General features: G+C 30.8%; 1 protein-coding gene across 1 annotated transcript in view; it reads right to left on the minus strand.

Moving 5' to 3' along the window:
- LOC145297730 (uncharacterized) overlaps positions 1–15,611 on the minus strand; it is a 202,430-nt gene that overhangs the window by 9,827 nt on the left and 176,992 nt on the right. Inside the window, exons 19-22 of the mRNA XM_080143947.1 lie at positions 14,390–14,421; positions 12,697–12,822; positions 4,652–4,728; positions 658–778 (exon numbers count right to left, since the gene is read on the minus strand). Of these exons, the coding sequence (XP_080000073.1) occupies positions 658–778; positions 4,652–4,728; positions 12,697–12,822; positions 14,390–14,421 (356 nt within the window). The remainder of the gene's footprint in view (positions 1–657; positions 779–4,651; positions 4,729–12,696; positions 12,823–14,389; positions 14,422–15,611) is intronic.

A 15,611-nucleotide genomic window follows, 5' to 3' on the forward strand; every position in this document is an offset into this window, starting at 1 on the left:
ACACTCAAATACTTTTTTTATTTTTTTATTTTTTACTTTTGAAATCACGAATCTATAATATATACAAAATCTGGAAAAATTAAAATATCTTATTTAAGCGTATTTTATGACGACCACTCCCCCCCCCCCCAATCCCCACTAGTATATATGAAATCTGGACAAATTAAAATATATTTAAGCATAGTTTACGACCGGGCACCCCCCCTCCCCCAAGTAAAACGATAAAATTTGGACAACTTCAAATTGAATATAATTTTTCCATATTAAAGTTCTTTACAGTCTTCATTGTCTTACATTTATTGCACACCTATAAGTTTATCAGCAGAACAATGGAGAGGAAGTTGTTCAACAATAATAACAAAAAGGAAGCTGACATAGAATTGCTAATCAAGGTGTGACTGGAACAAAGGACTCAATTTAGAGCACAATGAGTTTTGCAACGACAATTGGAAATGGTTTATGGACAGTTTTGTGACGTTTGCCGACAGAGTTCAAAACAGTCGAATGCAGGTGTGATTCAGACCAGATCGAGATAGCTTTAGTAGATAGAGATGAGCGGACATCAACTGACGAACATGGCCTCAACAAGGAAATGAAAATAATTTATTTAACAAAATGATTGATATTTTTTTTTAGAAAAAGAAAACGGTTCCCAACCTTTTGTTGCTCCTTCCTCAATGCAGTCATGAAGATGATTGAATAAGGATCTTTGAATGTCGTTGTTCTTGCTGCTGCCAGACGGCTTCCATTTACAATGTTTCACCAAACATTCAAGATACTAGTGAAAAAAAAAATAAATAAATAGATTTTTATCATTATAACATTTCCGTACTACTGAGATCCTCCCCCACCCCAAAGTGTTAGAAACAAAAAAATTAAAAAAAGGGGAAAGAATATAACAAAAAAAGAGGAGATAAGTTTATCAACAAAACATTGGAGAGGAAGTTGTTCACAAAGGAACACAAAAGGGAGCTAACATGGGATTGTTAATCAACATTTTTTTTTTTTTTTTTTTTTCTTGGACTTGAATTTATTTTTTCTACTTAAACCAGTGATAAATTAAAATTATTTTAAAAATTGAAAAATTAATGTACACATTAGCATTCTAACCACATTTGAAGAATATTTTTGTTTTAATTTTAATCGTACATCCTCTAGAAGTTTTTAAGAGATGAGGGAGTTTGTTATTTTTCTTAGAAATCAAGAATTACTTATAAAAAAGTAAATAATTTCACTATGAATCCTTTTTCTCCCGTGCACCTGCGTGCCTACAGATTTGATTGAGGTCATGATCTTACAAGTAATGATTAAAATAACGATAAAAAAAAAACATCATGCTATATCTCTCAGTCATTTTTAATGAAATAGAATTTTATATTTGGATGTTAAAAACAGTAAAAAAAAATAAATAGCAAGTGATTTCAACCATTGGAGGGAGATTTCCCATCATGCATCAGTCGCTTGTTTTTTTTCAGCATTCACTCTTAATTATTTTTGCTGTGTTTGCTATTGTTTTATCAAACTGTTTGCCATTTGTTTGGAGAATGATGCTGATGTTTAAGGAAAGAAGATGCTATGGAAATAAAGCTGGAGATGATTAAGAAATATGAGGACGGCATGCAGTTGAGTGCTATTGCAAAGGAGTATGGATTAAATCCGTCTACAATTAGTACCGTCTTGAAGCAGAAGGAAGCCGTCAAAACAGCAACATATTCTAAGGGCATGAATGCATTTTCAATTAAGAGGATCGATGTCCATGATATGTAGGAGAGACTACTTCTCATCTGTGAGATACTATCATTGAGACGATAATTTCTCAGAAAGCTATTGCTATTTTGAAAATTTATTATGCATTATGTTCTAATATCTACCTCATTTGCAGGTATTAACAGTCATATAAGGTACTATTTGTCTCTTATTTCATTCTGGTTTCACCCTTATTATGAAATTTAAGAAGTGATTTCATATGGATTGGAATGGATTAAATAATTTACATGTAAAACGCCTTTCAAGATGTGAATATTTCAAGATACAAAAGCCAAACCAGAACCAATTGATTTTGTATCTAAAGGTTTCTGTTCAGTGTAGAGACATTATGTTGAACAAAGATGGCAGCAGTAAATCAAATCAGCGAAGAATCAATGCAGTCACAATTTTGAGTGTTTCTTGAATCGTTTTGAGACAGCCACGACGGCGAACTGATTGAATCCAAAATTCGACATTTTTTATAATAACTTTTGAAGTTTCTGATTGGTTCATTATTATAACCATGGTTATAAAAATAATCGTCAAAATCACTGGAGTCATACTCTCATTATGAGTCAAAAACATTTTAACAATTCCAATATATGTCAAGGATGAGAGTTCAAATAGAAACGTTGTTTTAATTTGAATAAAATAAAATATGCATCAAGTGCACTTGTAAAGTTGGAGAAAGAAGTCTGTTTGTAAAGAGCCGCGCGTTGTATCTGGCAGTTGTATTTTGAAATGACATTATTCTCGCGTTGCCTACGCACAGTTCAAACACTTCAAAATACAGCTGCTAGATACAACTATACAGACATTTTTCTCCAACGTTATAACATGGCAAGGAAGAAGAAAAGGAAAAAAAGAAACAAAACAAAACACTGAAGATGGAGTATACCTCTGAAATATATGTGATAAATTTTCAAACAAGTAAAATATTTGTTTTATATTCTTAATATTACGTTGTGATTTGGCTTTCAAGCGCACTTGATACATATTTTATTTTAGTTCCAATATATATATATATATATATATATATATATATATATATTTCTGTAGAAATATATTTTCTTATTATATATCAATCCTTATATAAGAAGCTCAATGTAATTACAGAGTAATATAGAGAATAAATGACAAAAATATATATTCCAAAATTCATGATGTTGGTCATTTTATAATTTATTCCTTTAATTCAGTTGACTTGTATAAGTCAACTGAAAGGAATAAATTATAAGATCGTCAACATCATGAATTTTGGAATATAACTTTTTTGTCATTTATTCTCTCTCACTCTCTCTCTCTCTCTCTCTCTATATATATATATATATATATATGTTCAATACTCAGGAGCTTTTCAGTAGTATATAATATACACTTATCCCAAGTGTTTCATTCCATCAAAAGAAATTGATCAGATTGGCAAATTCTCTTAGTAAAAACAACAAAAAGTTTCAATATTTCACTTGTTATAATTATGTATTGTCATACTATCACATATATACATACAAATGTTTATATATTTACAGAATATTATGCTTTGTTCTTAAAACGGTATTTTTATGTGAAAAAAATTAACGTCTATTTTATTAAGAAAAATGTTAACATGCTTTATTTGTTTGTTTTAACAAAAAAAATATGGTTTTAAGATTGAAGGAGATTATAAAAAATTTAAATGCATATTTTTTTTACATTTATAAAAATAATTTATGAAATTTGAAGAAAGATCAATTTTTATAAAACGAAAAAATCAGAAATGCGACTGAATGCAATGTAATTATGTAAGCAGTAACTAAAAATCTGTAAAAATTCAGTAAAAATCTTTTATTATCAACAGTCTGACTTGGTAGGACTTCAGATATGACGTCATTTTTCAGTGCTAAGGTCTGAATTTATATTTATAATGGCCATAGTTGTACAGAAATGAAAGCAGATTATGGCTCTGAGCAAATTGGGAAAGGACTTGCTCAATCAACTGAAAACACAGCCTCGGCAGATGACTAAGAAGTGGACATTGGCACTTAGAGGGTCAATGGTGTCACACATACACACTCAGAGTGCAACTGATATTTGCATAATGTGTTGGAGATTGTATTTTGTTTTATTTTATTTTTTTATACTTATGAACCTGTGCATGCCATTTTTGGCAGCCACTAATGTGAGAGATGAGGGACAACCAGAAATGAACGCAAAGGAGAAAAAGATCAGAGAAACAATACTGGGGTCAGCAATGTTGTCGAGCGGGGACCATGTGGTCCTATCACATGTAATTGAATAAAATTTATTGATTTCTTTCTATTAAATTTGATAGAGTGAAAAGTTGTCTCCCTTGAACAAGGATTATCTGATAGGACAAAAGAGCTATTGTGATTTATAGAACCAGATTTATAGGGGGACATCTCGAGTGGGAAGTTGCACAGGAAGACGTTTGTTCACATTACATTTAAATTTCTGCGTGTTGGTACAGTCAAGGAAAGAGAGAGCAGGGAGAGAATTGCAAAGGCAAGCAGTTGGAGGAAAGAAGCTATTAGAGTAAAAGATTTTCCAGCATCTAGGGACTTCTCCAGTGAAGAGGAAGGATTTTGCTGCATCAGGTTGGTCAGGGGTATTTACATTATTTACAGTAAGTTTGTTGAAACACATTCCATGGAAGTACTTGATACAACACTGTGATGATGGGATAGGAGTTGGAGCTTGGTAGACAGTAGGTTAGGGATTCTTTTTGGAAGGAGGGAGAGACAAGTGGTCGATACACCATCATAACTAGAAATCTCCTCTGACTCATTCAGATAGAATAAAAAAAAAAAAAGGAGGCATTACTTTTGGACGGCCTTCATATTTTTGTTAGTAACAGTTTGTCATTTCAGAGTTTAAAGACAACAGAACTATAAAATCTATGACTTACTTTCATATTGTGCCGTTTTTCGTTGACAGATTTCAAAACTGCATATTCAATAACACGGAAGAGAGAAATGCGTCCATCTGAAGAAATAGAAACAAAAGAGGTGTATATTTTATTGTAAAAACATTTAGGACTAATACACATTTTTTTTTTTTTAAATTTACTAATAGGTCAGCACCTATCAAGGCTAAGAGCCACTCGAGGATAAGGGTTAATAAGACGGAGAGTGCCAAGTGAACTTTCCATGAATGAAACGCATTTGCAGGGGCTTCGTGTCTTAAACACCTCAATGTGGAGTGGCTTCCCTGCAGGTTACAACATGGTCATCTTTAAATCGAATGCCAACATATACTTGTCATAAGTGATGTTGTATTTTGATTTTTAAGAAAATAAAAATATGGCATGCTCTCGTTAGATCACTGAAGTTAAGCAATGTCGAGCCTGATCAGAACCAGATGGGTGACCATTTGGGAATATCAGGCATTGTATGTAGGAGGACATTGATACCTTTCTGCAAGAGCTGCTAAAATCAGTCATAGTCAGCTAATGAACTTCCTAAGTACCGGCATAGTGTTACCGGAAGTAATGACAAGGCAAATCAGTTCCTTCGCATTTTTTTCTCTCACGCTTATATTTCCCCTGTTCATATACTCTTTTTTATTACGTTTTTACGATATTTTTATATTTTCATTAACATATACTTATTATGCATATAATATATGTATAAATTCAAATAAAAAACTTTTATTTTTTTAAATTTAAAAAAAAAAAAGAAAAAAAAAATTATTTTTATAATTTCATAAACATATTTCTAATAAAAGATTTCAAATAAAATACTTTTTTTTAAATTTTTGTTATTAAAAGTGCAAATAAAGACTGCGTTATTTTATCTTTTTATAATTTTGTTAATTTTTATTGTATATTTTTCAATAATGTCCATTTCTAATATTTCATTTCAATAAATCGTTTCACAATAGAAATACTGAAGAACAATAAAAGTGAAGGAACTGATTTGTCTTGTCACTGCTTCCGGTAGCGTTATGCTGGAAATTAGGAAGTATGTCAGCTGACTATAACCCAAAACCCCAACATTGACATCGTCACTGATGATGATATACATGCAACTGGGGACTGCTTGTGAATTTCGTACTCCCATGAAACTTCCTCTTTCAGAGGAAGCCAGTTCATACCATTGATTGTTCCTCATCTTCTAGCTGATGATCTTTTCATCACATTAACTTTTATCTTCATGTGGTTTTCTTGGTCTTGATAAATTGGTAAATTAAAAAAAAAATAAAATGTAAACAAGAAGCAGATGACAACTGATTTTTTTTTTTTCTAAATTCATTTAATTATAGAAATTTTAACTAAGAAAGTTATTTCTCTGGTATGTTTGGTTAACCAAATTTAATGCTATCCACTTATCTAATTATTAATATAATTCTCAATTCTTTCTACAATCCAAATATATTTGGTACAAATAAACTTTAGTTTATAATTGACTTGTCCACCAATTTTCAATCTTGTCTGTCCAACAGTCTTTGTTTTAGAAACTACTAACACAGGTGATGGATTTTCACAAGATTGGTATCATTTTGAAGCTTGACCCTTCAGACGACAAATATAAAAAAAATTGGCCAAAAACATTAATTCCTTCACCTTCAACTGGGCAGTTTTCTACAAGGAAGGTCGTTATTTTTCGCCGACATTTTTGCAAGTCATTCAAACCTTGCATCGCATAAAAGACGTTATTTCGACTGCCCGTGATGTCACAATTGTGGTAGGCGCATCGATAAGACTGTTTGAGTTTTTTTTTTTTCACCTCTTTTTCCTCTAGCGCGTTTTATTTATTTATTTTTTTTTATTTATTTATTTTTTTTGCTCAACACACAACTACAAACACCTGGGCAATGCTGGGCACCCAGGCTAGTTTGACACTAAAAGTCAATTGAGGGCTCTAAATATCAACCCATTCACTACCCTGTGACTCATTTTTTTTTTATTATTGAGCCCTCTACACAATGAATATCACAAAAAAGAAAAAAAAAGCGTGTTTTCCATATGTAATCCGATGCAATGCTGAAAAATGTCAGATTTTTGTGTCTGGTATAGTTTATGACTTTGAAGTGGACAGACACACAGACATCTGCTTTATATACAATAGATTCCTGCTGTTTTTTTTTTAATGCATAGTGAGGACGGATGTAGGTAAGGGATCAATTCCTTTTCTCCTAAGTTTTACGATTTACATAAATAATTATTTCAATATTAAATGAATAATTTAAACAAATAATTAAATAATAATTTCATTATCAAAGATCTGAACTCTTCTTCATAATCTGTTAATAGTCATTATGTCTCTTCTATGCTCCAAAAATTATAACAGAACTAAGCAATTTCTATCCTTATATCACATATTCTAGTTTGTATGTAAAAAAAATGTCTTTATCTATACATCTCTCTCTCTCTCTCTCTCTCTAGTGTGTATATATATATTTTTAAAAGAGAGAGAGAGAGAGGCACTTTTCAATAAAATAAAAGTAACTTGCCCGTAAAACGATTTTTCTTATAGAGAGCAATCCAAATAATACACATATAATTTAGTAATGTGATTGATAAATTAAAATTAAAAATTAAAAGTCTGTTTCATAAGAAGGAACACAACAAAGTCAATTTGTACAATCGTTTCTTGCGATAGACATTAAGTCATGGACAATAATTTTGACATTGTTTTAAAAAAACTATGTCTCCTCATCAGCAAAGGTATTGGGTGTTTTTTTTTATATATATAAAAGACACCATAAATAAACCTAGCATTGTTTAAGTAAGGCAGATGTATCTGGAAAATATTAAAATACAAAGGAAAATAGTTACTTATTAATGTTGATAAGCAAAGTAATATTGGTTGAGAATAAAAATTAGAATAAAATTATAAATCTGAGTGGTTTAAATATAAGGTTATAATGATATGTTTTTAATAAAAGATAAACAATTATATATATATATATATATATATATATATATATATATATATATATATATACCTTTTAATTGTTCACCTTTTGAAAACCGTAATTATCGTCAAAGCACTCATTTGGATGTTGATTGTAGCTTATAAATGCACAAAATGTTCAATTTTCAAAGCGAACGCCAATGGAACATTTTTAGCGGTTAGAATATGTTAGTAAAGATTTTAAAAACATAAGGGGGGATAATCTTATTTGTCTAATAAAATGATCAAAGGGAGATAATTAGCGTTTATTCTTTTTATATTATATGATATAAGAGGATCTTATTGAACTTATAATATTTTAATAATTTATTTACTTATTTATTGAAATTAATAAATATAGTATAGGTTAAACTTAAATAGATATTTAAATAAGATATACAATAATGGTAAATATATCGGATAAACTAATATTAATAATAATGATGATGATCCAAATTTTGTTAATATGGATATTAAGTTATAAATTAAAATTCCAAGATAGATTATTAATAAGCAACATTTTTAATGACTTATGGTGGTTTATATTTGTTAAATTTAAACCAACGTTTATGATTGCATGCAGATGTAAGCTCATCTCTTGAATTTAGGAGAATGTTTTTATTTTTGATATCGTCGTATTTTAAAATCTTAAGGGTCTCAAACATACAAAATGCACAGAATCTGTCCCTCGGCGTTTTATATATATATATATATATATATATATATATATATATATATATATATATATATATATATATATATATATATATATTTGTTTATTGTTATATAAACATGCTCACATCCCGCTGCTACAAACAGCCACTTGTTTCAATCAAACAACAGATATCATCAGGCAGCGACTTGACTATTCAAATGTTCAATGAATAATGGATTTTTATTTTAGGTAGGAACTCTTTAAAAGTTGGAGTTAAAAAACCTTAAAACACAGAACTTTAATTATAAGATGTAAAGAGGGAGGGGCAATCTAAATAAAATTATAATGGAGAGAGAATGATTAAGAGGAGAAAAAAAGAAATAGAGAAAGAAAATAAATAGAGAAAGAAAATAGAGAAAAAAAATATAATATGGAGAAGAAAAAGAAAAAAATATAAAGGGTTATTATAAAGAAAACAAGGGCTAGAAGAGAAAAGAAAGAATGATGAAATATAGAGAAAGAGGGAAAGAGAGAAAGTAAGAATTAATAGGAAGGGAAGCTTAAAATGTTGAGAGGATATAGAAAAAGAAAAAGATCTGCGTGTCAACCAATTTATGAACAATTATACATTTCAGTAACGAGACAACGTTATTACAACACAAACAGAAAATACAATCTTAGCGTTAGAAGTGTACATGTCAAAAGTGACAGCGAATGTAACCAACCAACATATATATCATCTCACATACGTCCACGTTGAATTCACTAGTCCATTACTTTTGAATTAAAAAAAAAAAAGACGAGTATGTATGTATATATATATATATATATATACTCTTCATTCGTTTTTCCATAAGCTACACATGAGCATGTTTCTGTGAGCTAGCTACTAGTAACTAGAGACCTTTTCAGGTGATATAGATTATACAAAAGCAGAGTTTGCAACCTTTCCTTTCATATAAGCTGTATCAACTGAAGAGGTCTCTAGTTAGTATTGCTTATGTAAAAACAAATAAAGAATATATGCTGCTCTACTTTGGTGTTGGGCACTCTTGCATTAACCTCATTACACTTCATTGGTTACTTAACCTCTGGAAAACAATAACCTCATATATATATATATATGTATAGTAATTTATAAGATATATATGGCGATTAAGCTACACTGAATATTCCGCGTTTCATCCACTCTAAGACTCCTCAGGCTTATGCGCATAAGCCTGAGGAGTCCTAGAGTGGATGAAACGCCGAATATTCAGTGTAGCTTAATCGCCATATATATTTTATAAATTACTAACTAGCTCTACCTACGTTTACGCATAAATCTATACTTTCGTATATTAATTTTATGCGAGTAAATTAAGTAGTTTTATATATATATATATATATATATATATATATATATATAAAAGTGAAAGTATCTGTGTGTCTGTGTACATTTCCCTTCGCAATAACTCAATTTTTAGTCTACAGACTCGAAATTTGATATACAGATTACTGAGATTTGGGAAAATCTATGTGATTGTTTTTTGGCCAGAAATTTGGCAATTAAGGGATCAAAGTTCAACGATTTGACCTTTGAGAACTCTACCAAACTCCTCCGACAATTTTGGGTCTATGCACTTGAAATTTTAGATATAGGTTCCTTGGACATGGATCTAACTTAATAACTTAATTTGAGCCCAAAACAATAAATTTTAAGGGGTCATAATAGGAGTCAAAGTTTTAAAAAATTGACCTCTGCGGTCTTTTCCAAATTACTCAGACAATTTCTGGTCTAAATATTTGAAATTTTACATAAAGTGTATTCAGAGATAGGGCAGGCTTTTTCATCAGTTTGGGTCGAAAATTTTTAGTTACCAATATATAAATGTATGTATAAATGTCTGTTTGTATGTCTGCCTTAAAATTTCAATAGAGGCGACAGATTTTACCAAGATCAGTATCGTTTTAAAGTTCAACCTTTCATACGACAAATATTGAAAAATTGGCTAAAAATATTAATATCTCCCCCTTCAACTAGGCACTTTTCTACAGGGAGGGAGGGGGGTTCACTTTTTTCGCCGATATTTTTTAAAGTTATCCCCTCCTTTAGATTTTCTAGCCTTAATTTTAAAAAATGTCGCTTCCGGTTTGGCGGTGGTCGTAACAGCATTAACGTTAGGTTTTACCCCGTTCTTTTCCTCCTTTGCAATACGGGTTCGAGCCTGCCTTCCTACTACCACTTTTTTTTCTTTTTTTTTTTGCTCAACATACACATCCAAACACCCGGGCAACGCCGGGCGCCCATGCTTGTATATATACATATATACGTACGGCATAATCATGTTGACACACCGGCTCTCGTCAGATCACCGAAGTTAAGCAACATTGAGCCTGGCTAGTACGAGATGGGTGACCATTTGGAACTTCGAGGCGCTGTATGTGCGTTTTGCTTATCTCTGCATCGTTTCCAGTCGTCCTGAACCTCCATTTACTACTGGTATTTAACAATGTCGACTCAGTGTGGTTGCCACAAAAAAAAATTTCACACGCAAGCACCCTTACCATGGGTATTCTTAGTCTGTCAAGACTGAAGGAAGCCTTTTCATATGTATATATATATATATATATATATATATATATATATATATATATGCACATACACACACAGAACTATATTATATATATCATTTTATTTGAACTAGGTTTCAGATTATATCATTTTAATTTTTCTATGGGACTACTTTTTTTCAAATTTTAGCTTGCAAGGAAGCACTACAAATGGCAAGGACTTTATTTATATATTGATTTTCTATGAATGCTTTTGATATTTTTCGGTCACACATTTTATTATTAACTGATTTCAGATTCTGTCATTTGAAATAACTACAATGATCAATTTAACTCCATTTTTCTGTTTGATCTTTTCGATTTTTATTTTGATTGATTGGTTGGTTATTTTGTTTTACGGCATATCAACCCTTTTCGGTTATTTAATGCCGACTCCAGTGATTGGGGAGAGGGGGGTTATTTTGTAGATAGATGTTTGCTATACTTGGTTTGTATAGTTTTATTATATGTTGATGATTTGTATGCTGTGTGTGTTTAGATATTTTCACATTTGTTGTAATAAGTGTTTAGATTTTGTCGTATATTCCGGGGGGGGGGGGGCAGGGGGGGGGTTATAGGAAGTCCATGATTTTCTTTTTGGTTTCAACTTCTTTGAATATTTTTTCTAATTTTCTTTTGTTGAAATATTTTCCTATTATAATTTTTTATATTTTTACAATCCTCAAATAAATGTTTTATAGTCAGTAAGTATCCACATTGGCACTTTGGTTGTTGTTTTTGTTTTAATAAATAATTGTGGTTAGATGTGTATGTCTTATGTGGAGTCAGTTCTTTAAGATTGGGTGTTATTTTGAAGAGTTTGTTTTCTTTATTCAGTTTCCATGATTGTTGCCATTTCTCTTTTAAATGTTTATTTATTGTTGGTTTCATGCCTGTATAAGGAATTTTGAGGTTTTTATCTATGGTCATTTTTAGGGGTGACTTTGCTGCTAGGTCAGCTTTGTCTCCTCCTTTTATACCTATGTGGCTTGGTATCCAGCAAAATATGATTTCTTTTCTTTTTTCTAGATTGTTTATTTTAATCATTATATTTATTATTAGGGGGTTTTCTATTTTTTTCCCTTTTAAAGCTATTAATACAGATAATGAGTCGGAGAAGATGATAAATTTTTGGTTGTGGTCTTCTGTTATGATGTCAAGTGCCATATCTATGGCAGTTACTTCGGCACTAAAGATAGATGCTTTGTTTGGTAGTCTTTTTCTTTCGGTAGTTCGGTAGTCTGCTCCCCATTTTGTGTGAGCCACCACACATAGTAGTTGTAGAGCCTGATTGCATTTTGCCCGGAGCTTTTGAATATGTGGTATAAAAGTTAGTTTCTTGCCAAATGTTATGCCAAGAAATTTATATTCTTCTACAACTGGTATTTCATCATTATATTGCTTCAAATATGGGTTTAGATGTAGCTTGCGTTGTTGGTTTTATTTTGACAAAAAATATATTTTTATATACATTTTCAAATTCATGCTTATCCGTAAAACATTTTTTACTGATCTTTATTCTCTGTTGAAAAAAAGAGTTTATCTTTGAAAATGCATGTATTAAAAAAAAAAGAATTTTCTATTCCTTTTTTTTGATGAATTAATAAATATTGTAATTTACTCAATTTTTATTTTCATCATTCATTTTCTTACATATTAACCTGATGATTCCCTATGGGAATGAAACATGGAAGCTCGTATGTAGCTTACTTGCCATAAACGGATTTTCATAACTTACTACCTATCTTTACTCTGTTGAAGTAAATACTGAAAATCAATACATGAAATAATAATAAAAATTTTTCTTACCATTTCTTTCATAAGACAAAACCAATGGCCAAGTACAAGCAGTGATGACCGCTAATGTGATGTACTGTTCACACGGAAGTTGACAAAGGCTTGTATAGAAAAACACCCGTGCTTCACTGAGTAAACCTGTCCAATACAAAAAATACACACATTTATGCACAGTGAGCGAAGCATAAAAAAAATGACATTTTCAACATTTGCCCCCACACACACACTTTTAGCTCCCAAAAGTCCCCAAGGCCTTATCATATTTAAATTTGAGTTCAGCACCATGCAAAACTGCTAAATTGACATACACAGAAAATTTTGGACAAATATGGTAAAATAGTCCCAAAAATGGAGTGTTTTTATTAGCCTTAAAATTTTTATTAATCGCCAAAAGATAATCGTTTTATTACTTTTAGTCATCACTTTGAAAAAATACAATCACAAATGTGACTGTTTTACTCACAACGTAAAGCCCTGTGATAGTTAAAAATAAAAGAAGTATTTTCTGAATCTCCATCCACCATCATAATATCCAGTTTAACATCTGTTTTATATAATTATTGGACAATTTTTAGAAAATAGACTTCCAAATTAACATATCTCTGATCAGGTTTTTATTTATCTTTTTCAGAAATAATTCATCTTTCAATGTTTTATTCTTAAAAAGCTCTTTCTCTTTCTTTCTATTTCTTTTTGAAATAAGAATGAAATCAATTTGGTTCTCGGTAACTGAAAGCATATGATCATGATCATCACTACATTAAGTGGTTAAGCAACGTTGAGTATAACCAGTACTTAGATGGGTGACCATTCGAGAACACCAGGTGCTATAAGTTTGAAAGTTAAAGTAGCTGTCACTTTTTCAAATTGTCTTGCGAATAGTATAGACTCATCCGTCCTCCCTTTACAATGGCTGAAATGCAAGACTCAATCCTTGATAAACTAACCTATCTAAGAGAAGGAAAAATGTCGAAATAACACCAGTCTTCATGTTTATTTGAGCACCCATCTGTAGTTATACCTGCCGTGCATCTCATATCTTGTCAGTAATGATGAGAAATAAATTCCTAGCATATAAAAAATACATAAAGTTTCTTTTTATGTTTACTCACTCTAATTGCGTTTTCCTTTTCGTTTTTTGAGAATGATGACAATGATGATCATCATTATCGTCGTCGTCATATCCGATTTAATTCTGTTTTATACACTATCTAGTGTAGGATAGCTTTAAAAATAGACTTCTCAAAGTAGCCTATCTCTGACCAGGTCTTAATCCCTCCTTCTCTTAAACTCATCCTTATCAATGTTTCCTTTGGTTCTCCCCTGCCAACTGACCCTGCTATCTCAACTGTTCTACGTCTAGTAAACTAAGAACTTGTGTAAGTGAAAAATAAATTTTTCAAAAATATATATACATTGTTCGTCAATCTGTAATTATTGGTCAGTGAAGGGAAAATTATTCCCAACTAGCATTGAGGTAAAAATGCTCTTTCATACAGATAATTGAATTTGTTTAAAAGGTACTATAAACAAATAAATGACATCAATAAAAGTGTGGTACATTCCAGCACTAGAGGGGATTATCAATTTTTTTTTAATTTATTTTTAATTAAAATTTCAAATTATGTCATTTGAAATAAATATGAAAAGAGAAAAATTTTGAAAAAATAAAAAAAATAAATAAAAAGCAAGAAAAACAGCTCACCTTCCAACCTGCACATTGCGAGAAACATCCGACTGAAATTTTAAAAAGAATTTGCTTTATAATAAATGGAGACATTTGTTGATTCCAATAATAATAATAGTAATGATAATGATAATAATAATGACAACGACAACAACAGTCACAAATAATTGGAAATGGTGGAAAAACACAAAAAGGGAGGATCAATAAAAACTCTACTGGAAGAACACAATCCTATTTCATTTTAAAGTTAAATTCATTAATTTTTGGTAATGTTAATGAGTGTTTTTTTTTTTTTTCTTATTCTTATTTAAATCCAGTAATAATGTTCAATCAGAAAAACATGTTTTCTGTTGTATAATTTGCAAAAAAAAAAAAATTGAATAATTGGCACTTGTTCGACATGCATTTTGTACAAAATTTCTGAAAAGAGGCACCAGAAAATAAGTCGATATTAAAATGGCATAGTAAATTCATGATGGATGGGTGCTCATACTCAATTAAGAGAACTGGCTACTCTTCAAGTTTAAATGACATGGGTGAATGAGTCTGAACTGCCTTCAAATGGAGAGCCCATAAATAAATTTGATAGATTGTCTACAGTTTTTCTCCAAGAATTAATCCCTATTTTAGCCACATAAATTTGTTCAACATACAAGTCATGTTCAATGAAACGTTTGTTGTCAAAAAAAAAAAAAAAAGAGTTAAAAAAGGGTAGGATTTGGAATTCTTAACAATCAGCCTTCTATTTCTTCTCCAACCCTCCTTGCTGCCGTTGTAATTTTCTTTTCATCCTCTTCCCAACTGACACCAACCTCATGTGCACAAGATAATCTGGCACTTTCATAGAACAAAAATATAACATCTTTTTATATTGCCACCTCAAACCACGATAGCGCCTAAATTTGCATTTATCTTCTTATTTTTCGTATCGGACAGGTTTCAGGTTCGAATGCCAGCGCTTCTCTACAGAAGGCACATGCCAACCATTATCGCTTATTCCTGTGGTTCTTGACACCACCATTACACGAGTAGAAAACGTCATGCAACAACTTAAGACAACTGTACACGACACATTGCAAAATACGTTTAGCTTAATGGTTACATGACACTGTGCCCAAGACTTCTAGAACACTAGAAAGTGTTAGTGTATTTTCTTCATTTTCATTTATATACATAATTTTGCAATTATTCTCAATTTAAAAATCAAACATGTTTTTGCATTTTTTTTTTGTTCTGTGCA

The sequence above is a fragment of the Euprymna scolopes genome, chromosome 18 (genome assembly GCF_053919585.1).
Source record: "Euprymna scolopes isolate OS-2025 chromosome 18, ASM5391958v1, whole genome shotgun sequence".
Classification (NCBI taxonomy): domain Eukaryota; kingdom Metazoa; phylum Mollusca; class Cephalopoda; order Sepiida; family Sepiolidae; genus Euprymna; species Euprymna scolopes.